Source organism: Cuculus canorus, chromosome 15 (genome assembly GCF_017976375.1).
Source record: "Cuculus canorus isolate bCucCan1 chromosome 15, bCucCan1.pri, whole genome shotgun sequence".
Classification (NCBI taxonomy): domain Eukaryota; kingdom Metazoa; phylum Chordata; class Aves; order Cuculiformes; family Cuculidae; genus Cuculus; species Cuculus canorus.
In genome coordinates, this window is record NC_071415.1 from 783,787 (window position 1) to 807,104 (window position 23,318).

The following is a 23,318-nucleotide window of genomic DNA, read 5'->3' on the forward strand; positions in this document are numbered from 1 at the left end:
GGCTCCAAATGACAGGTAATCTTTTCCCTCCCAGAAGCAACAAATTAAAAAGCAAACAATCTCGAAGCATACAATCTCCAAGCACAGCTAACTGGGTCCAGTCTCTCCACCCGAGACACACTGCAGCAGTTTACACTGATACCGAGGTTCAGAAAAGCATGAGGAACACTGGGGTTTAGGAATTAATTTCTTATTTTACATGGGTCAAATAGGATTGGGTTTTGGAGCATTTTGTCTGATTAACTGTGAAGACAACGCTTGTGCAGGATGTCTCCGAACCACAGCAGCTGCTTATCTGCAATAAGTCAGACAGCTCCCGTGTATCCTGTGAACAAAACATTCGGGGCTCGACTCACCTCAGCAAACCTGCATTCCACAAATTCAGAGCAGAGTTTTTCATGTGGAAGAAGCTCTGCGTCCCAGGCACAGAAGACACAGAGGTCAGTAGGTGGGGACTTGCTCCCCACCACCAAAACCCACACCGGCAGGAGCCAGCCATCCAGAAGTGCACGGCCCAACATCCTCTCCAGCACCTTGGGATGAAAAGCTCTCTCTCATACAACCACAGTGACACCAAGATGCACAGCTCAGACCAAGATGCACAGCTCGCATGTTCGAGGTGACCCCCACAACACAGCAGTACCTACTGGGAACCACAGCTTCCATTCTACCTTCAGACTGAGGGCTCCCTTCACCTTCCTGCTAAGCCACCTCCTGCGACATCAAGTATTTTCTCCCAGAGGCGCTTCCCAGGCAGTGCCAGTCACAAAGAGCATGAGGAAAACCACTTTGAGAAACTTTGACTTTGAACCACTTTGAACACACTGGCAACCAGAACACGCCGGGGCTTTGCCAGTGCTGCTACAGATACAAAAGCTGCAGCATTCACAAGATCTTAACAGCAAAACTAACAAACAAGGATGACAGCAAACTGCCTTCACAGCTTTTAGTGCCGAAGAAAAGAGATATTCTATTGCAAGCTTTCCAAAACCAGTTGCTAGAATATCACATGAAGTTCAGAGCTCTCAAGATAAGACTGGAGTTATGAATTATTCCTCTCAACCACTGTCACAAGTCCCTGAGGGGGTTCTAAGGAAGCAATTCTGTAAATATCACACCAAGGACTAAAAGGACAGAGAAACTTCAACATGGTAAAAACAAGGTATCCCCTCTTCCAGCCACCATTATGTCCACACACCCAGCACTAGAATGATTTTTAATATCTCTAAAAGGCATGTGTGTATTTTCTATGCACTAAAATCCTGCTGCAGCTCCACCTCTAGGCTTTATTTCCAGCTCCAGGCGTGCAGCCAGACCACCATGTCCCCCCCAGTTCATAAGCCCTGCCCTACTATAGGCAGGAGTGGCAAGGCCAGCATTACACAGCTATGGACTGGAGGGGAGCACAAAGCACCATCCTCTTTGGCAGGAAAAAGAGAAAAGAAAAAAAAAAAACCTGTGGATTAATCCTCCACAGGGCTGCTACAAAAAGAAATCCCCCAGGAAAATGCAGCAACACGCATTCAGGGAAAGAATCATACACAGAAAACCAAGGAAGGGATAGGAGCAAAGAAAAGTGGGGGCTTCGACTCTATTTCCCAGAGTAAATCAGCACAAAACATGGGAGGGCATTAGATAAAAGAGCACACAAACATCTGATACTGCTAAGGGAGGTGAAGTATAAGTAATGGTTGTAGAAGAAATTGTTGTGGTAGAAAACTTTACCCAGAATGGCCAAGTCCAACTCATTAGGTTGTCCCTGCAAAAATGAAACTGGAACCTCAGGCTTCTCTAAAGCATCAAATGGCACCAAATCGGTTAACATTTAGTCCGACGTTGTGGTGTCCGACATTGTGGTGGCTTTTCATTGTCACTAAGGCACCAGCACTAAGCACCAGACTGCTCCAGCTGTAATTAATTCTCATCAATGCAGCACCCTAATCCCATGACCATGCAAACCTGATGCATGAATCTGATGCCCGAGTGAGATGCTTGCAGGGAACACAGCACCTGCAACAGCCAGCAGCACAGCATCGACAACGCAACTGCAGTCCCATCAAAACACTGTATCAGACAACGTTCATTAACAGAAAGTAATTAATGCCCATTTAGGCTTCTCACCATTACTACAATAAATAGGGAAGTGATAGAAATGGAATGCTTTTTAATTACTCAGGCAGACACTCGCCACCACAGCGTGCCAAGGGATGGATGACAGCACAGCCCTCGACACATCCTGAGCCTGCACCAGCACCATCCTCATCCTCTATGCTGGGCCACCAAATGTGATCACACAGCGAACGGAAACATGGCTCTGAGCTGGGTTAAGTAGAATCCAGCAACGAACAAGTAGCAAAAGCAACTGCTTCTGACCCACAAGTCCTCCAGTTTGCTGCTGGTGAGTAGCTGGGTAGAAGGGAGCAAAGCAATGCACAGGGCAAGGGTGGTGGCCATCACCAGCACAGCTGGGCTGAATTCCCCCTGGAATCACAGCAGGAGTAAAGGAGACAGCCACTCCGCTGTGCTTTGAGGAGCCACGTGTGAAACAGATGAACACGTTCCTGTTTCAGCAATGCTGTCTCAGCATTCTCACGGTGCATGTGGCTGGTGAACAAGGGAACAAGAGGATGGACTGGGCAGAACTTGGGGCACTCTTCTATAACTTCTTGATTACAGCATCTTTCCCAAGCAACAATGCAGTTCAGCTCCAGAGAGAATTAATCTACCTCTCCTTTCTCCTCCTAAATACAGCCAGTGTCTGCAACTCCTGCTCCAGAGGAGAAAGGGGACATGCTCCCTGCCCTGCTCCGCGCTGCGGTTGAGCTCACTGGAACAAGACAGGAGCTGACAAAGGAAATGCTGAAAACACCAGTGCGTTGCTTACTGGTTGCTAAAGCAATAGGGGCATTGTGAGGCTGCATGCAAGAACACGGATCGATTTACTGCTTCAAGCATAGAAGCACAGCAAAGATCACGACCATTCCTTGTGATCACCCAGTTTTAGCCCATTTCACAGGAACACTAATTACAAATTGGGCCCTTGTCCAAGCCCCTTCCAACTGGTCAGGCATCCGCAATGCCAGCACAGTCCACACAGCAAGGAAGAAAGGTTAAAAGAGAAGAGGCATTGAATGGAATCAGGCATCATCTTATACCATTTCAGCAGCCTCAGACCCTCAGATGCTGGAAGGGAAATGCAGACGATCCACATCCAGAGCCTTGGAGGAATAAGCAGGGCATTTGCAGAAGATTTTTAACTACAAAACCACATACCAGTTGCAACAAAGCTGTTAAAAGATCTGCAAAGGCCTCATTAGGGAGCTCGGCTTAGAAAGACCAAGGTGGATTCCACTACAGGGAGCAGTGACTGATGCAGCAATAAACACATCAAACGTCAATAAATGAGAACTTGAATATTCATCGTTGCATTTGTAACCGGCTGTGACTCAAAAAGGCGCTGTCACTCGGGATGGCCTGGTGAAGTAATTGTGCTCCTTTCCCCAGGAAGGCTGTCACACTGCTTAAAGTGCAGTCAGGAGACCTCTGTTTTGTGTTTATTTCCTCTTGGGAGGTGGTGTGTCTGCTCCAGAATGCAAACCTGCCTCCTCCGAACCACTGCTGACCATGGGTGACAGACGGCAGCTCGCCCAGACACCCACAGGGAGCTGCAATCTGCTTAAACCCAAGACTTGGAGGGAATGAATGCAAGGTGACAGCAGCCCTCGGTGCCACACAAGGAACCTCAGGTAAGACTCCCTCACCGCACCTTCCAGCCTTTCTGGGGTAACCTCCGTGCTGCCGGGAGTCCACACACATTCACAGCCAATGGAAAACTGTCTTCTTCTAGTCAGTCGGTAACAGGACAGGGCTGACAGTGATAGCGTCAACTCAGAAATAGCCAGCAATCATTTTGCCCAAAAACTTTGTGTACTACTTCTAGCTTGCTTTCTGAAATCAAATACAACCATACACACCCCCTTCCAGTCATCTTCCCTCTCTGCTGCCACATTTTGCACCGGTCACAGCCAGTCTTTCCAGGAGGGACAGTGTCCTGATCACGCTCCATCTGAGGGGACAGGCTGCCATCCAAACAGCCTTTACTGTTCCAGTATTCAGTGACATTCCTTGAATCTCAGCTTAGAAGTGTTCATGATCTCTTCTTCTGCCTGGAATGATTCTGAGCTTGAACAGCTCTTCTCCCTTCCCAAAGTCAAGAGGATCCCAATTAGATAAAGCTGCAGAGGGCAAAGAGAAAGGTCTAGCCCAAAGCCAGGATGCCTTCAGAAAGAGCACAAGAAAGCGCAGTAGAAAATTAATTAACAAGCACCTAATGCTGTCCAAAGCCTTCACAGGAAATACCACTATTTTCCTTTAACCAGCTGGTTGAAAGAATTGGCTGTTCAGTTTTCCAAGGAACATTCTTTGGTAGCATCGAGGTTAGCAGACCTCTGCCACAGGGTGTGTGGACGCACAAACCCATCCTCACCTGTGTTACCTCAACAAGCAGAAGCCGAACACACCACTTAGTCCACATAATTAAACCAGTGCAGAACCAACAGGATGATGATTTGGACATGTTGATTTGGACATGGTTGGACTCGAAGACCCAGTGGGTCCCTTCCAACCTAGTGATTCTATGATTTGAAAGAAGCAGTTTAATGTTCATTACACGTGGTGGTTAGAATTAATCCAGCCTGTATCTAAAATCCTGTCCAAGTGTCAGCAGAAATCGGGTGCAGCCTCTAAGTTGTAAGGAAATTGTCCAGCACAGCTACAGCTCAGCTGGCAGCTCGCATCCACCCAGTCTCCCAGACCAGAAAGCATCCCAGCCACCCAAGGCACACACAGAGTCCTGCTGGGTTCCCAGCAGTGACATCTGCCTTTCCCAGTAGCCCAAACCTCTGTTAAAAAAAAGCAGGTTGCATTTCCTAAGAGAGCCAACATAGCTGAAGAAGTTTTCTGCGAAGACTTCCCCCTTCTATTTCCTCCACATCACAGAATATTCCGAGTTGGAATGGACCCCCAAAAATCATTGAGTCCAACTCCTGTTCCTGCATAGGACAACCCCAACATTCACATCACCACTCTTGCCGAGGGCCAACCTGCAGCAAGACAAGGTGTAACGATGGCAGGATTATGTTCAAGAAGATCTTGCACTCTCTCCAAACAAAACGGGGGGAGCTCGCTCTGTCCATCACACAGCCCCGAGGATGCCACAGCCAGCAGGTCACTGGACACACGCAGAACACCAGCCTCTGGACAAAAAGGCTACGTTGAACCTGTACTCAAAATCTAGGGAGCCCAAACTGCTGCTCTGCAGATGTTTTACGCTGCCTGGAAAAGACCTAGCAGAAGAGAAACTCAGCAAGATTTTTAAGTAAATGGATGCTGTAGGACAACAGAGTGCCTGAATTTCCCTGATGGTTTGCTTCGTGAGAAGAATAAATAAAACTCTTTAAACAAGTTAAACCAGGCCAATGTCAAAAGCCAGTCTAAGACGAGGTGAGTCACAGGCTCATGCCAGCTTTCCAAAAGTGGCACTGCTGGCAAATCTATAAGTTTTCCCAACATCAGCCTTTGGAAAACAAACACACATGCAGGCCATGTCCAAAGGCATCCAGGCAAGAACCAGTGCCCTTCCAAGAAGGTAAAGACAGTTCTCATGTGGGAATTTTTCCACCCTATGTCCCACCAGATCTGATTTTCCTTCCAAGTCACCACTGAACTCCTTGGTGGCTTCCTCTGTACCAGCAGGTGACGTCTCACATCCCACAGACCAAAGTTTTGCTGCAGTCACATTCCCAAAGTGAAGAAGCAGAGTTTTGCTCACCTTCTGCATCCCAGTCGCATTCCCAAAGTGGAGAAGATGAGCTTTACTCACATCCCACATCCCATTCACATTCCCGAAGTGGAGAAGCAGAGCCTTGCCTACATCCCAGCTGCATTCCCACAGTGGAGAAGGTAACCTTGCCTACATCCCAGTCGCATTCCCAAAGCAGAGAAAGAAGCCTTGACCACATCCCAGTCACATTCCCAGAGCACACACAAGAGCCTTGCCCATATCCTAGTCGCATTCCCAGAGCAGAGCCTTGCCCATATCCCAGTCGCATTCCCAGAGCAGAGCCTTGCTCACATCCCAGTCACATTCCCAGAGTGGAGAAGGGAGCCTTGCCCTCATCCCAGTTGCATTTCCACAGAGGAGAAAGGAGCCTTGCCCACATCCCGACCAGATTCCCAGAGCGGAGTTTTGCCCACATCACAGTCGCATTCCCAAAGTGGAGAAGGGAGCCTTGCCCGCATCTCAGTTGCATTCCCACAGTGGGGAAGGGAGCCTTGCCCACATCCCAGTCACATTCCCACAGTGGGGAAGGGAGCCTTGCCCACCTCCCAGTCCCATTCCCAGAGCAGTGCCCGCCCACCCCCGGTCCCTCCGGACCCCGACAGGCCGCGGCCCCCCTGACCAGTCCCCTCGGCGGGAGGCCCCGGCGCCCCCCGCCTCCCCCGTCCCTCACCGGACTTGGGCGGGTAGCGGTAGGCAGAGTTGGCCTGGATGTCGATGTCCTCTACGCCTGCGATGCGACGGCTGAGCAGGGAGCCCATGGCGGCGGCGAGCGGCCCGCACCCGCACCCACGGCGGCGGCGGCGCGGGGCACGCCGGGACAGCGAGTCCGCCCGGGCTTCGACTACAACTCCCGGCGTGCCCCGCGCCGCTCAGCCGCGTCTGCGGGCGGCCCTCCGCCGCAGGGCAGGACGGGAGAGCGAGGCGGCCCGCGCCGCGACTACAACTCCCGTCAGGCACTGCGGCAGAGAGCCACCCCAACTCCGGGGGCGACATGGGGCACACCGAGAAAGCGAGTCCGCCCGCGCCGCGACTACAACTCCCGTCATGCATCGCGGGGACCTTGCAAGGGGCGGGGGGGAAGCGCTGGGAATGGGCACGGGGATAACGGGGGTGCGCCTTGGAAAAGAGCCTGGAGAGGGCACAGGGGTGCGCAGGGAGGGTGCACAATGATGCATAAGAATGCACAGCGACACCCTGCACAGGGTCGCACAAGGTTCATAGAATCATAGAGTGGTTTGGGGTGGAAGGGGTAAAGCCCACCCAGTTCCACCCCCTGCCATGGGCAGGGACACCTCCCACTGGATCAGGGGCTCCAAGCCCCATCCAACCTGGCCTGGAACACCTCGAGGGATGGGGCAGCCACCACTGCTCTGGGCAACCTGGGCCAGGGCCTCCTCACCCTCACAGTGAAGAAATTCCTCCTTATGTCCAGTCTAAATCTGCCCCTCTCCAGTTTATACCCATTCCCCCTCGTCCTATCACCACAAGCCTTTGTGAACAGCCCCTCCCCAGCTTTCCTGTAGCCCCTTCAGTTACTGAAGCTGCTCTAAGGTCTTCTGGAAGCCTTCTCTTCTCCAGGCTGAACAACCCAAACTCTCTCAGCCTGTCCTCGGATGGGAGGATACCCAGGGAGGATGCCCAGGGACACACTACGCAGGGATGCAAAGAGAAGACGCGCAGGAGTGCACAGGGATGCATGGAAGGCACAGGGATGCACAGAGACAGAACCTGCATGGGGATGCCCAGGGAGGATGCCTGGGGATGTATGGGAACACACAGAGACACAGCCTGGACAGGGATACACAGGTAGGATGCCCAGGGACACACTGCACATGGATGCACAGCAAGGAGGCCCAGAGATGCCCAAGGAGGATACCCGGAGACACAGCCTGCACGGGGATGCACAGGGAGGATGCCCAGGAATGCCCAGGGATGCATGGGAATGCCCAGGGACACAGCCTGCACAGGGATGCACAGAGGCACAGCCTGCATAGGGATGCACGGGAATGCACAGAGATGCACAGATACAGAGCCTGCATGGGATGCCCAGGGAGGATGAACAGGAATGCACAAGGATGGACAAGGACACAGCCTGCACAGGGATGCACAGGGATGCACAGGGATGCCCAAGGAGGATGCTCAGGGACACAGCCTGCACAGGAATGCACAGGGAGGGTGCACGGGAATGGCCAGGGATGCACAATGAGGATGCACAGAAATGCACAGGGACACAGCCTGCACAGAAATGCACGGAAGCACAGCCAGAACAGGGGTGCACAGGGATGCACAGGGACATAGCCTGCATGGGGATTCCCAGGGAATATGCCCAGGGAAGCACACGAATGCACAGGGATGCACAGGAACACATGGACACACAGCCTGCACAGGGATGCTCAGGAAGGATGCCCAGGGACACAGCCTGCACAAGACACACAGGCAAAGTAAGAAGCAGGAATTGCAAGGAGGGTGCCCAGTACGGCTGTTTTGCTCAGCCCTGGGAATGATTAACCCACTGGCAGTTGTTTTCCAGCAGAGCTTCACACAACACCACCACAATCATCCCCACCAGCCTGCTTTCCCTGGCTGGTGGGGGCCAGGACATGGTGCTAGTGATGTATCCTCATGTGTGGCTGCTCCATTCTGGGACAGGGGTGTGTGGGGAGCCTGCAGACCATGGGGACCAGCTTGGGGAGCCGGGCACCTCCTGGAAAGTTTGGCACAGGGATTCGTTATCCAGGCCAGCTCTCACGGGTGCTGCCTGTTGCCAGCTGAGAGGCTCACTGCCAGCAGGAAATGAAGACGATCCACCTCCCCATGTGGCATGCATACAGGGAAACCTCTCCTGGGTTCTTCCTCTGACAGATAATCCACACAGGAAAGTGAATAGAGGTGTCTGAGGTTCAGACAAGAGCAGGGAATAGCTGAAGGCTGTCTTAGAGCACGCAACAGCCAGGAGGATGGCTTGGAGGAACAGGCATGAAAAAGCCCCCACCAAGAGCCCAACACAGAGCCCTGTCCCCTCTGGCACCCACGTCTTGCAAAGCTGCGGGGTAGAGCTCCCAAGGCTCGGCTTGTTGAAGGAGGCACCTGCCTGCACACACGCTGTAAAGGAACTGGGGACCCACATTCCCAGCAGTGGAGTCAGGGATCCTAGGGAGAGATGAAGAACGTGAGGTGGCACATGCGATATCTCTCAAACTGGCTTTGGGAGCAGGAGACTGGCACTGGAAGAGGGCTGGGATGCAAGGAGGCAGGACACAGATGAGAACCAAGCCTGCCGGCACAGGAGGTAAAGATAGCAAGCAGGATGGTAGGTCGAATTTGCTGGCCGTAAACACAAACTAAAACACACCCAGCAGGAATAAGCAAACAAACCCATGGGGAAATGTGCTTCCAGCTAGTTATTACCTTTGCAGTCATTGTGGCCACCTCAAGCACAGCCGCTCTGTGCTGGCAAGGCCATACGAGGCACAGGCTGTGGGGCAACGGGTGCTGGGGGTGAGGACAGGACCAGACCTTGCTCTGCTACGTCCCATGGTGCAGCAGGCTGGGAAGGATGAGGGAAAGCCAGGGAACTGGCAACATCCACATCCTACTGGCAAACTGGATACTCAGCACACGGCACAGGGAGACCTGGGCTCTGCCTTGCACTAACCATGCCCGGATGCTGCCTGCCGTGTCCCCCAGGATCTTGCTGGCACCCAGAGCAACGGTGCCTCTTGCTCAACCAGCCTCTCCCTGCAAGAGTTTCTCGTGACAGAAATTGCACAGAGAGGGAGGAACGGAGTCTGCTGACCGGCAAAGCAACGCCCAGCCCTGTGTGCCGCCCTGGAGCGTGTCCCGGCTGTTCCCTGCCTGCACAAGCAGCTCCAAGATGCTCTTTGGTGCTGGGAACACACCTGGGGCAGTGCCCTGGCAGCAGCGGTGAACCCATAACCCCCTGTGGGCTCACCCCGCACACCAGCAGCCCAATCTGGGGCTTGGTGCAGAAGCAGACCCGGCATGGAAAGGCACAGCAGCTCCATCTCCCCGTATCATGCTGGAAACCAGCTGGCCATGAGCACGGGGGCAAAACGAAGCCGTCCTAGCACCATGCAGTAGAGCGAGGTGGGGAATTTGCACAGGGACAAAAGACAAGCGTCCCTCTCCCTTCCTTCCTGCATCCTGAGCACCAAAAGCATCCTGCCTCTCCCCAGCCCAAGGAGGCAACCATCTCAACACCGTCCCCTGAGCTTTTCCAGAGATAGAAGCAGCTTCCCCAGTGCCATACGGGTTAAGCGGGGAAGCCAAGCAGAGAGCTGGCATCCCGGCAAGCAGCGGGACGCTGGCACTGCTCAGCACACAAGCAGCCGGGGAAGCTGCTGTGCCAGGAGGCTTTTGTTTGTGCAAAACCTCCACCAGCAGGAAGGTCCCTCCGGGACTGCGGAGCTCTCTGGACCTCAGAGGAAGCGGTTGGGCCCCTGGGAGGGTTATTGTCATCTGGGAGGGCAGGAGCTTTTGCAGCAGAATATCTTCGCCAGAGCCCTGTTCGGTGAGACATGTGTGACTGACAACTACAATAGTAGCAGCGTGCCAGGGCCAGGCTCAGCCCTTCCGTTCCAAACCCCAGGGTCCGGAGCAAGTGGTGGAGCTGAAGGGCAGCACCTCCAGCGGATGAGAGCTCCTTTACACCCATCTAGCCTGGGGGATGTGGGCACTGGCACACACAAAGGCAGGATATTGCACCACTCGCCTCCTCCAACTCTCACAGGAGCCACCGCCAGCAGCATGGGGAGAAGGACAGCGGGCAATTTGGGGACAGAGCTGCTGCCAGCAGCAGGGCAGGGAGCGGGGCTGCCCTGCTAGACTGTCCATGGGGACTCAGCAATGCCACAGCCACGTCCTATGGGCCAGAGGAGCAGCAGCTCCCCAGCCTGTGGCACCATGGTGGCTTCCAGAGGTGGCAAGGAACAAGTCCTTTACCAAGTAAAAGATGAGAGGAAATGTCTTCAAGTTGTGCCAGGGGAGGTTTAGATCGGGGATCAGGAAAAATTTCTTCACTTAAAAGGTTCTCAGCACTGGCAGAGGCTGCCCAGGGCAGCGGTGGAGTCACCATCCCTGGAGGTGTTCAAAGAACGTGTAGATGTGTTGCTTCAGGACATGGTGGTAGTGTGTTGGTGGCTGGACTGGATGAGCTTAGAGGCCTTTTCCAACTTTAATGATCCTATGATTCTATGACAATAGCCCGACAAACCCTAGCGGTGCCACCAGGTGTGGGGTTTGCACCTTCACCCTTCAACTCCAGGCTCTGAGCCCATATTCTCCTGCCCAGTGTGGTGCTGCCAGCCCTGCGCCCTGCACCATGCTGAGGATGGAGAGAGGGGGAGGCCATAAAGGTGGGAGACCCTCCCTGACATTCCCCCAAAGGAATAAAACCACTCCCATGAGGCACAAGGGAGCCTGGAACTCCAGGTGCAATCATTGCGCAGAGTGAGAGCAGCCAAGCCGGAGAGAACCAGGGTGAAACTGGGTCACGGTCTTGCTTCCAAGATCCTGTGGAGCCCAAGAGGTGATGAGGCGGCCCTGCTACCTTCCAGCTCAACCATTTTTCCTGCTGGGCAAAATCCATCCAAGAAAAGGTGACTCTGGAGCCATTCTCCAGCACACCCTGGATAGTGGAGATACTTCAGCCGTAAGCCCATGTCCTCTGCCAGCTCTCACTCAGCTCCATACTGCTCATCTGTATGTTCACTGTCACCACAGGTCACCTTACTATCTCCCAAAACCAGCTGGTCTCCATCACTCCTTCTGCAAACTGTGGATGAAAAAGGAGTTCTGAAGCTGGACACATTTCACACACCAGCTTCCACAACTTGCCCTTCAGGAGTCTCCTTGGACATCTCTACCGGGGGAGGCAGCTACAAGCACGCCCATGTAAACAAGAAGTCTGTTTGCCTGCAAACCTTCCGCCGACCGGAGCAGCTCATCCAAAGTCCAGCTGCCCAGGGGTTTATTACCCAGTGAAGCAAGTTGCTTTGTCTCAGTTGTCCCCTCCCTGCTGCTGCCACTTGCTTTGTTTGTCAGGTACTTGTAGAACAACAAGGTCCAGGAGCCCTGGAGGCTACGCGCAGAGTTATTCCATGCCAGAAGGAAGGGTGAGCCCATGAACTTTGCCTTCTTAAACAGTGCCCTACTCCAAAGGGCTTGCAGCCCTCCCTGAAACTGAAAGCATGAAGCATGAAACCCAGCCCTTCCCTTTCAAACATCAAACTACAAGGTTTCTAAAAAAGTCTGGTTCTCTCTGATTAAAATAATCCTTCGGGAGATTTGTTTTTTTTCCAGCTGTATTTACATCTTGCTGGCCACACATCTCTTGCCACTTCCCCCTTGGGGTTGTCTCAACCAGTCACCTCTTGATGCATCCCACTGCCACCCTGGTACAGCTGTGCCCTCACTCCGATCTGGGCAGGGGAGGAAAAATCCCCTTGGCCCCGGCATCCTCCAAGGTCTGGAGTACTTTGCATGGTTGCTAAAAGAGACACAGAAGAGGTCAGCTTTGGACGATACCGAGGCAAATTTGTGCCCGAGCAGCGGAGGTTGCAAACCCCTCAGGTCAAATGCGTGATCTGCACGAGCTTCAACGATTAATCCTCATGGCTCAGCAATATCTGAAATGCCAGCCAGGGGCAGAGGTGTCAGTGATCAAACTGCTTGCGGCGACGCTAAGCCCCAACACGAATTGCAGGGAGGAGAACAGAATCCCCCAGGAAATGCGGAGGAGGCCGGGGGTCTTCAAAGCTTCGTGGAACCAGCGGTTCTCTTGGTCTCACGCTGCTTTTTCCTTTGGTTTATCGCCAGCCGCTCCAGCCACCTGCCCATGCCTGCTTATTGTTTCCTGGACCTTAGCAACACCATCATGCCTGTGGGGCAGCAGCGCCTGCCCAACTGTGTGCTTCCATCTGCTATGGCAATGCCCAGCTCTCAAAGCATCCTTTCTTGCCACCGAGAGCCTCCAAAAACCTTCCAGGACCTTCCCTCACTGCCACCTCTCCTCCTGCCCCTCGGCAGCCACGTCGGAGGGGTGCAAGGATGCGCCCAGGGACCAGCTCTGCCAGGGGAACTGGGCAACCCCTCATGTTTTCTCAGGTCTGCGGGGATCCCTAAGCCAGGCCCAGCACCAGGAGCCTCCCAACACCTTCCAGAAACTTCCTTGGGTGCTGCCTGTGCTCTTGCACCACAGCAGCCATGTTGGAGGGGCACCTGGGGAGCAGGACTGCTGCTCTTGCACCTTGGCAGTCACATCAAAAGGGTGTGAAATGCACCCAGGGAGTGAGGGGGGCAGCTCTGCCAGAGGAACTGGGCAACCCCTCATGTTTTCTTAGCTCTGCAGGGATCCCTAAGCCAGGCCCAGCACCAGGAGCCTCCCAACACCTTCCAGAACCTTCCTTAGGTGCTGCCTCTGCTCTTGCACCTTGGCAGTCGTGTCAGAGGGGCGTGGGATGCACCCAGGGAATGAGGAGAGCAGCTCTGCTGGGGGAACTCGGTAACCTCCCATTTTTTATCAGCTCTGTGGGGAATCCCTAAGCCAGGACCAGCACCAGGAGCCTCCCAACGACTTCCAGAACCTTCCTTGGATCTTGCCTGTGCTCTTTCACCTCAGCAGTTGTGTCAGAGGGGTGCAGGAACGCACCCAGGGAGCGAGTGGAGCAGGACTGCAGGGGCAACTAGACAAGCACTCCATCTTTTCTCATCACCGCAAGGATCTCTACGCCGAGCCCAGCACCAGGAGCCTCCCAGCACCTTCCAGAACCTTCCCTGGGTGCTGCCTCTGCTCTTGCACCTCAGTAGCTGTGTTAGAGGGGCACCTGCGCAGCAAAGGGAACAGGACTGCAGGGGAACTGGGTAACCCCCCCATTTTTTATCAGCTTTGTGGGGATCCCTAGGCCAGCCCTAGCACCAGGAGTCTCCCAACACCTTCCAGAACTTTCATTGGGTAGCATCTATGCTCTTGCACCTCAGCAGCTGTGTTGGAAGGGCACCCAGGGAGCGAGGATAGTAGGACTGCGGGGGGGAACCCCATGTTTTTTCAATTCTGTGGGGATCCCTAGGCCAGGCCTGGTGCTGGAAGCTTACACCACCTTCCAGAACCTTCCTTGGGCACTGCCTCTGCTCTTGCACCTCAGCAGTTGTGTCAGAGGCATGCAGGGACGCACCCAGGGAGTAAGTGGAGCTGCTCTGCCGGGGGCAGTGGGTAACCCCTCATGTTTCATCAGCTCTGGGGGGATCCCTAGCACAGACTCGGGCCCAGGAACCGCCGTACCCCCTCCCCGCAGGCACCGGGGCCATGAGATGGGAAAAGACATCTCCATCCCCGGGCACCGGCGGGGGGGCGGGCCCTCGCCAAGCATCTGCAGGCCGGGGGGGGCGATCTGAGGGCCTGCAGGTGACTCCCTGCCGCCGCCCCGCTCCCCGGGGCCGAAGGGCAGCGGCCCCCCCGCCGCGCCCCGCACGTCAACAGGAAACCGCACGCGGCCGGCTGTAAACACCGCCCGCCCACGTGACTCGCGGCGCCCCGCCCCCGGCGCGCTCTGATTGGCCGCCGCGGCGTTGTTGACCATATATGGTCAGGTCCTGCCAAGCCGCGGGCGGCGGTTGGTGGGCTCGGCGCGTCACTCAACGCGCGCCGGCCGCTCCGCAAACAAAGCGGGGGCTGATGGGAGTTGTAGTCCAAGAGGCCCAGGGATGTCGTAGGGGAAGCGTGGGCGGAAACTACGACTCCCAGTGTGCTGCGCGCGCTCGCCGGGGCTCGCCGGGCGCCGTGAGTCAGTGCCCAGTAAACATTGGCGTGAGCCGCGCCGGCTCCGCCATGGTGGCGGCACCGTGAGGGCGGCGGGGCGGGCCGGGAGTGGGGGCGAGGGGCCGGCGCCATGGACGAGCTCAAGCACCAGGTGATGATCAACCAGTTCGTGCTGGCGGCCGGCTGCGCCGCCGACCAGGCCAAGCAGCTGCTGCAGGCGGCGCATTGGCAGTTCGAGGTGAGGCCGCCGCTCCGCCGGGGGGGGGCTGGGGACGCTGCCTCTCATCGCCCGGGCCGTGGGGCGCGGTCCCTGCCCGCTTCCAGTCACTCTGGTCCCCACGCGGGGTCGTGTCTCGCGAGGCTTCCCTCCCACCCATCCAAACACCCTCGTCTGGACCCTCCCGCGTGGCCGTGGGGTGTAAATCCTGCCCCAGCACCGAGCCCCACGCTCCTTCCCTTCCTCCCCGAGCCGTTCTAGCTGTAGGGTGTAAACCCCCTGCCCAGGACCGAGCCCCGCGCTCGTTTCTTCCCCTTCCTGGTCCAGAACCCCTGCATGGCCATGGGGTGCAAATCCCCTCCCCAGGACCGAGCTCCACACTCCTTCCTTCCCAATCCTGGTCCGGACCCCCCGCGTGGCCGTGGGGTGCAAGCCCGCACCTCGGGACGGATCCCCACGTTCCTTCTCTTCCTCCCTCTCACCCACCCTCACCTGGACCCTTCTCCGCGGTCTTAGGGTGCGAATGCCTTTCTCCCTCAAGACCGAGACCCATGTTTCTTCCTTCCCCATTCAGGTCCAGACCTGCTGCATGGTTGTGGGGTGCAAACCCTTCCCTCTGCAGGAAAGAGCCCCACGCTCTTCCTCCCCCTGACCCCTTCCAGCCCCCCCCCGCGTGGCTGTGGGATGCAGATCCGCTCCCCAGGACTGGGACCCACGCTCCTTCTTTTCCACTCACTCATGCACATCGGCCTGGAACCCCCCCAGCGTGGCTGTGGAGTGCAAACCCCCCACCCCAGCCTTCCGCAGTCCCAGCCTCCGAGTCACACGGAGGCAGCAGTGGGAGAGGAGACGTTGTAGGACAAAGCTTTTCTGGCTCTGGACGCCTTTTCCTCTCGCTTGCAGGCAGGAGGCTCCGTGATATTGGTGGGGTTAACGTCATGTGTTGGGATGGATTGTGGGTGCAGACCCCCAAGCAGCCTCTCTGAGTGCCCTGCTCCTCCAGAGATCCCTGGAGCTAAAGCACGCGGAGCGAAGCAGGGAGTGCGGCGGCTGTAGTGAACAAAGCTCTTTCTAAGTAGGAATTTTTCTCTCCCTCCTGCAGCCCCAGCAGCTCCCTAGTCTGGAGCTGATGGATTTGACGCTAATGCCACCTTTGTAATGGAAGTGTCTGTTTTGTGATGCAGGAGGACGTCTGAGTCAGGCTGGAGGGTTCATTTGTGTTCACACTGTGCTAGGGAACCTCTTGCTTAGCTCACGACACAGCCCAACTGGGTGCAAGCGCACTGGTCGTACATTATTCCCGGCTTGGCTCTGACATGGAGACAGGTTATCATGTGCAGCCGCAGGATTCCCAGCAGCTAAATCAGAGACCAAGAGGTGTTCAAAGCCAGCCGTGTGTGGTGGGTGTGCGGGGCCATATGGAAAGCCGAGCTGGCGTTCCCCTCCACCGTGCCCGTTGGTCACCACAGTCCGCTTCCGGGAGTGCCGTCGGCAGTGAATGCATTGCGTGTGTAACATCCTCTGGGTTTTGTTTACTAATACAGTTTGACTGTGACTCTTTGGGACGGGCGGGATCCGCTTCCATCACCTCTGTGCGTGTCGCAAAAGAGCTGGGGACGGATGACAAAAGTTTTAACTTCTCTTTCTGAAGGCTTTTTGCAGAACTTTGCCACCGTTTGGCAGTTGCACAAGCACAAACGGCCGCCTGCGGCTGGCTTGGCACTCACGTGACTCGGAGGAAGCTCGGCTGTAAACAAAGGCGCTGCGAGGAGTGGTTACCATGTTCCCACTCACTTTTGGTGCAACGGTCAGATTGTTCCCTTTGCAAAATGGCTGCTGGGTATGGCTTCTTTGGCGTCTCCTGACTCCAGTGTGCTCTGTCCTCTTGCTTGGGATTCTCTGGGGCTTTTGTTAGTCCGGTGTGGTACCCATTTGCTGGCTGGCCCGCATCTGCAGCGAGTATAAATCGGTAGAGTTCAGGCAAGTTTCGGTGGTGATTTATACTGCCTCATAGTCTCCTTGGGTTCAAAGCGTTGCTCCAGGGGTGTGGTGTGTCGGAGCAATCCAGAGGATATCGCTCCTTCCTGTAAGACCACTGTGGGGAGAGATGTTCCCACCAACTGGCCTGGAGACAAGCCAGGAGGAGCTGGCCTCTCCCAGCTCTGTGCATCCATCCTGGCCAGGGCACTCCTGGTGTCCAACTGCCCGGCTCAGGACCTTTCCTATGTGGGCTGTGCTTGTCACAGCCTGGCAGAGAGCGGGAGTCGGGGGGAGGGTTGGATCACTGGCAGGAGGAGGAAGGAGGGCAGCTTTAGATGGTGGGATGTCGATGTTTTGGAACCACTTTCCTGGGCTTGGATAGTTTGAGGCTGGTGGGGCTGCAGAGAAGGTTTGCTGTGCATGGTGTTCTGTCAACTGGCAGACCTGGAGTTTGTCCGGAGGGAAGGGATATGACGCAGGACAGCGCGCAGGGCAGGAGGTCAGGAAAGTGGTGAGGATATTTGCCTTTGATGCAGCACGAGCTGATCAGAGCCTGTATAAGACTCAGGGCTTGACAAAGGAGCTGTTTATTTTGCACCCCCTCCATCCCCGAGGAGCAGAGCCGCTCGTGGGTAGCACGTGGATCGCCTCTCCCACTCACCCTGACTCCACTCCTATTCCGTAGGGACCCGGAGCAGGCTTTGTCACAGCATGCCCAGCGGAGTTCGCAGCGTTTGCATCGCTGTGAGCTGTGCTGTGCTTCCAGGGATGGGCTCAGTGGGTGCCAGCAGGAGTGGCTGTGCCAGCCCAGCCCTCCAGCAGCTGGAGCAGGGCTGTGGCTGATCCAGGGAGGCGTGCAAGCCGAAGGAAGCCACTTGGAGTGTCTGGGTGAAGGTTGGCACTCAGCCTCGGAGGCCGCAGGTGCCGGCTTTTTGGGAGAATCCAGGAAGGGCAGCAGGTACCTCCACTGTGCCTGGAACCCAGGCTGCCGCGGCAGATCAAGCTTTTGCCCAAGTGGAAGAATATTAATTGGCTTTGTTATGCGCTGATTGCCCCTGGAACTGCTTGGGAAGGATAAGGCATCAGCTTTAAAAAAAACCCACCCATTCCTTCCTTTTTCCTGGTGCTGAGTGTGTGTTTCTGTTCAGCGCAGTGAGATTGTGCGCGGGGAACAAGAGGAGGCGCGGGGATCTGGCTCTGCCTGCTGTATCCATGGTTGGATTTCCGCTTCCTCTTCTGATTGATTGATGTTTTATCCAGCCCCTTTCCCTTTCCATTGTGGCTCAAGGGCAGGATGCCCCAGGGCTACTCTAGCACCGTGGGCTCCCTGCTGCCGGATCCTTGGTGCTGGTATTGCATCCCCTGCATTGGCAGTGGCTGCGGCTCACACATGCAACTGGGAGTGGGAGCAAGTGTGGCTTGGGCAGTGATGGGCAGGGGATCACACAGCACCTAGGATCTCGTCTGAGCGGCTGCAGAGGTCTCTGCTCCTCCGAGCTGTTTGTTCTGCTCAGCACCTGGGTCTCCTTGTGTTCACCTCCCCACTCAGCCTTTGCAGTCATCGTCCTGCCTCGAGTCAGTCACTACTGTGTGATCTGCCTCCTGCGAAGCTCCTGGGTTTGTGTTCTGGGGGGAACGCAGTCCAGGGTCATGGCTGAGCTGCAGCTCAAGCTCCTTCTCAAGCAGAGCAGCCTTAGTGGGCTTCGTTGTCACACTGGTTGCCCCTGACGTTTGTGGCTCTGGCTGGAGACCAGGCAGCATCAGCAGCTTTGGTTCCGTGTGCAGCCCTGGCACCCCGTGCTGAGGGGATGGGCGTGTGGGCCTCTCACCTGCCTGGGTTAGAGCTGCTGCAGGTCCCGGTTCCCTTGGGTGGTAGCAGCTGATCTCTGCAGCTGGAGGGATTTTGGTGGTGGGCAGAGGAATTGCTTCTGCCATGCTTGGGAAGGGGCAGATGGAGGGGAGGAGATGCAGTGTTTTAGGCAGAGGAGCCTGCGATGGTGGAGTGCTTGCTCCACCTGGGTTACAGCTTTCATACCAGCACCAGCATTGATCTGTGGGGACCTTCTCTGTCCCCATCTGCCAATGGCACAGCCGAGGCCACTTGCAAAACAGGAGCAGAGAGCGTATTTAATTAGCTTATGGTATCTGGCTGTGCCCACACCTCTGCTTGTGCTTCCCATTTGCTGTTTCCCCCCTTTCTTATCACAATCCTTTCGGTCGAAGCGATAGGGACTGTGGGTGTTGGCATCGGACCTTACCCAGGACGAAGAGTAGCGTGGTGGTGGGGGTGTCACTGCCTCAGCAGTGTCCCTGTCTCCCTTGGACTTTTCCTTGATTCACAGATGTGTGCTGGCCCATTCTGAGCCTGTCTTGGGGACTGCAGACCCGTCATCCCACTGTATGGCTGTTGCTAAAATCCCGTGGGTCCCGCCTATGGCCACAGCCTGGCTGGGTGCAGGGTTTGGGTGCTGTTTTATTAAACACAGCTGCAGAAACACTGCTCTGGCAGAGAAGAGCCTTGCCAGCCCAGCTATTGCGTGCTCCCCCCGAGATCTGGGAGCTGCTGGCTCCACAGCAGGAATTGCTTCCCCCACCCTAGTCTGGATGATTGTTTTGTGTGCAGCGATCGCGCCTGGCTGCCACCTGCTCTTGCTGACCGTTTACCCTGCTTTAGCCAGGAAGCCATAAACCCCGGCTCCAACTCCCCAGCAGTATGAGCGCAGCCCCCTCACCTTCCCAGGGCCTGCCAGCCTGGGTGTTTTGGGACAGAATAGTTTTCCATCAGATCACTGAACTGACTTCTTCATCCTGGGTGTGACAGGAGCGTGTGGCTGTGGGTGCCAGGACGAGGGGAGTGTGTGGTGCTGGGACTGTGCTTGCTGCAGTCACACAGGGTTCAGTGCCACCTGCCTCTGCTTTATCCAGGCTTTTCTTTGTTTTTAGCAGCTTGGGTAACCCCCATCACTGGCTTGCAGGAAGGGAGCAAAGTCTCGGGTGTGGGGTGGCAGCGCTTGGCCACAGCCTGGTGCCTTGCACCCCAGTGTGTAGAGCCGCGGGCTGGGTGCCGTGGGGAGGGGGCTGCGTGGGAGGCGAGGGGGGAGTTTCCCCTCCAACCAGAATAGAACCCAACCCAGTTCTCTAATATTCTATTGAGTCTGGCCTGCAGCTGAATCAAAATATCATTTCCTAGCCTTAACTCCGCTAAAGCCTGGTGCAGGATGGGAGTCAGCTTCGCCTTGTCTGGTCCTGAACCAGCCCGCTCTCCAGGGGTTTTGCTGCCTCCAGGACCCAGGCTGGGTGTCTGCTCTCCCGTGTTCTCACCCCGCAGCGCCCATTGACATGTTTCCTGGATTATTACTGGTCTGAACTGGAAGCTAACCAAAATTATGCCTGTCCTAACTGTACCCCGCCTGCGACAAAGTTGGAAATGCTCTGCTATATAGGGTGGGCTACTTGCAGTGCCAGTCCTGGGGAACTCCCACCACAAATACGGTGACTGCGATCTTGTCCTGTTAGGGACACACATCTAACCGGTTCCTGCTGGGCTTCCCCTGCTGGGTTTGGATTTGGTTTCCGTCCTCTCCCTGCATGCAGTGGTTGCGGACCATCGCTGTGAGTTGTGAAATGCCTGCTGGGTTCCGCTCCAGCAGTGGCTGCTTCTGAGCCACAGGCAAAGTGATCCCAAAGATCCCTTCCTGCCTCGCTGCAGGCATGGAGCGGCTGTGCGCAGGACTTTCCCGTGCCGACAAGGGTCTGCAGACACGGTCCAGCCCTCCAGAGCCTGTGTTGGATCATCTTGAGGTCTTATGAAGCCCTGCCCTTGTGTAGAGGATGAGGTGGGTGCCCGGTCTGTGTGCTGATGGTAACATCATCTTCCTTTTTTTCTTTTCCAGACTGCTCTCAGCGCTTTTTTCCAAGAAACAAACATCCCTTACAGCCACCACCATCAGATGGTAAGTGCTTTCCCACCTCTCCAGCGCTCTCCTGGGGTATAGCACCAGCTGGTGGGCACTTTGGGCTGTTGCTGGTGCCCAGCTGCGCCGCTCCACAGCTTCAGCAGTGCAGGCAGGGAGCAGCGCAGGGTGCTGTCAAGCTTCCTGCAAGGAAAGTTTCCCTAGAGAGCAGCTGGAGTGGCACAACCTGCCCTACACAGGTCCAGGAACACCCTCAGAACCCTGCAGAGGGATTGGGGCTGCCCCTCGGAGACGGATGGTCTGACGGAGGATGCGTTGGGCACAGCAAACAGTCCAGATCAGCCCCCACATGGCAGAGAGTGCCCAGGGAAGGTCTGGAGCACGAGACAATTGTAGTCCACAGACTACTACTGTGTTCGGACTCGGTCCCTTTAACTGTGATGCACCAGGAGCCTGTAATCCTCCTGGGCAGATGTGTCTTAGGGATTTACTTGCTGTCGTGACCTCATTTGACTCTTGGGGACAATTGGGGATTTGGAGCGTGCAGTAAGCATGCCCACCGAGTGCCCGGCAGGGCCAGGGTGTGCCTGGGCTCCGTGGGGTGGCAGCTGAGCCTGAGCCTTGTGCCTGCCGAGCCAGAAAGCTGCAGGTGCAAGGGAGCACCTGCAGGAGGTGGAGTAGAGGGGTCCCCAACTTGGCTGGGTCCTGCCTGGGCCCTCTGACGGGAGCTCTTGCCACAGCATTACTTTCAGAGCCTTAAATAACTGCTGCTTGCAGGCAGCATCTTCACAGGGTGTGGGTCCAGCAGCTCTGTGTGCTGCAGCAGTGGCGGCAGAGGGTCTTGTCCTGGGCCCTGGTGGGCGGCAGGAGGTGGAGACCCCCAACACGCCTGATCCCCTGTCTCCTTCCCGCAGATGTGCACTCCCGCCAACACGCCAGCCACGCCGCCCAACTTCCCCGACGCCCTCACCATGTTCTCCCGCCTCAAGGCCTCTGAGAGCTTCAACAGCAGCAGCCCCGTGGCCTCCATGGCAACTTCTCCACCGCCTCCGGCCCCGCCGCTGCCCCAGCACGGGGCTTTCAACCCTGCTTGGCCCACGGCTTCCCCTCCCGGCCAGCAGCAGAGCATGTGGACTCCGGCCCCGCCGGCGCAGCCCGCAGGCTGGCCAGCCGCCGTCTCCCAGCAGGCCACGGCAGAACAGAAGGCCAACGTGACCATGGAGGCAGAGAGATGAGCCCGTGGTGGAGAGCAAACGCGGCGGGGACCCCTGCGGATGAATATATATATATATATATATATTTTTCCCCCCTCCCCAAAGAGGAGAGGAACTTTGCTGCCAGGGCATCTGGCAGCCACCGAGACACATGAGTAAATAGCTGCCTTGCATGGGTTTGGTTTGAAGTAGTTTTTACTTGTCTTCGAGCTGAAGGGAGCTTCCCAGAGACAGCAGGAGGCTGCGTGGGACATGGGACCGGTGCTGGCCTCTGCCTGGGACGCCACCGCTGCCGGGTTCTCGGGGAGGGAGCACCCCCTCCTCTCCTGGGACACCGGAATTTGCATGCAAGTGACATTTATGGAGGAGGTCCCTTCTTCACAGTCCCTGGGCCACCCCATCAGGCAGGGTGGGTTGTGCCTGTGTCTTTCCCCCCCCTCCCCATCCCTCAGCCCCTCTCCACCGTTTTTTGGGCAGAAACCCCACACGGCTTGTTTTTGTAAGGGGGGGGGAGAAAGCAAGGACTGTTCCAGCTCGGCCACAGCCTTCACCCCACACGAGCTGTCTATTGTGCAGGGCTGGGGGACGCCGGCTCCTGGGAAGGTGCCTCACCGGGGCTGGGTCTGGATGGGGAGCTCGGGGTGGCCGATCAGGGCCAGCACACCCTCCCCTCGCCCTCCTGAGATGGGGTTTGCTCCGGGGCTGTTTGCATGACACAGTGTAACCCTAGAGACTGGGATCGTTTTTAACCCCTCTGTTCTTTTCTCCCGGCGGCTGGAAGTCTCTCTGGACGTGCCGCAGCCGCTTGCAATACACGCTTTTCTGCTTTGAACCCAGTGTCTTTGCTTCGTTTGCAGTAGCAGTGGGATGCAGGGAAGGCTGGCCTGGCCGTGGAGTGTTGGAGGATCTCCTCTCCGAGTGGCTTCATGCATGCCGTGCCTCCGAGCTGGGGCTGGCTGCATCTCCGCTGGATGCGTGCTGCTCCCAACACCCTGTCCCAGCCGAGTGGTGACTGCCAGCTGCCCCAGCACAGCGGCTGTGGGAGTCAGACCCGAGCAGGGGCAGGCTGATGGCATGGCTGCGGTGACACCTTGAGCGCCCTGTGTGACACTCGCAGGTTGTGGCTGTTTTGCTGTGACCTGGCTCCTATCCCCTCTTCACCACACGATGGGGACTGCATCCCTCAGAGGACACCATCCTTGCCAAACCCTCTTCCCACGAGGCCTCACCCCCGCATCCTTGCGCTCACTAGTCAATAATTAATGTCGTTCTCTTATTTCTGTTGCCGTAATAAACACTGTGGGAGTGATGGTGTCAGCCGGGCTGCATCCTGTACAGAGGGAGCAAGGGTTGGAGCTGCTGCTGGCCCTCGTAA

The 23,318-nt window shown here is 56.3% G+C and overlaps 2 protein-coding genes across 5 annotated transcripts in view; one reads left to right on the forward strand and one right to left on the reverse strand.

Annotated features, from left to right (window-relative positions):
* MGRN1 (mahogunin ring finger 1) overlaps window positions 1–6,667 on the reverse strand; it is a 56,396-nt gene extending 49,729 nt beyond the window's left edge. For all 4 annotated transcript variants that reach the window (XM_054080346.1, XM_054080344.1, XM_054080347.1 and 1 more), the window contains exon 1: window positions 6,513–6,667. In XM_054080346.1, the coding sequence (XP_053936321.1) occupies window positions 6,513–6,600 (88 nt within the window). In that variant the 5' untranslated portion in view covers window positions 6,601–6,667. The remainder of the gene's footprint in view (window positions 1–6,512) is intronic.
* A 7,970-nt stretch (window positions 6,668–14,637) lies between these two features.
* UBALD1 (UBA like domain containing 1) lies at window positions 14,638–22,775 on the forward strand. Its single transcript, XM_054080938.1, has 3 exons — window positions 14,638–14,856; window positions 20,709–20,768; window positions 21,644–22,775. The coding sequence occupies exons 1-3, from the start codon at window positions 14,749–14,751 to the stop codon at window positions 21,962–21,964; spliced, it is 489 nt and encodes a 162-aa protein (XP_053936913.1). The 5' UTR covers window positions 14,638–14,748; the 3' UTR covers window positions 21,965–22,775.
* The last annotated feature ends 543 nt before the right edge of the window (window positions 22,776–23,318 follow it).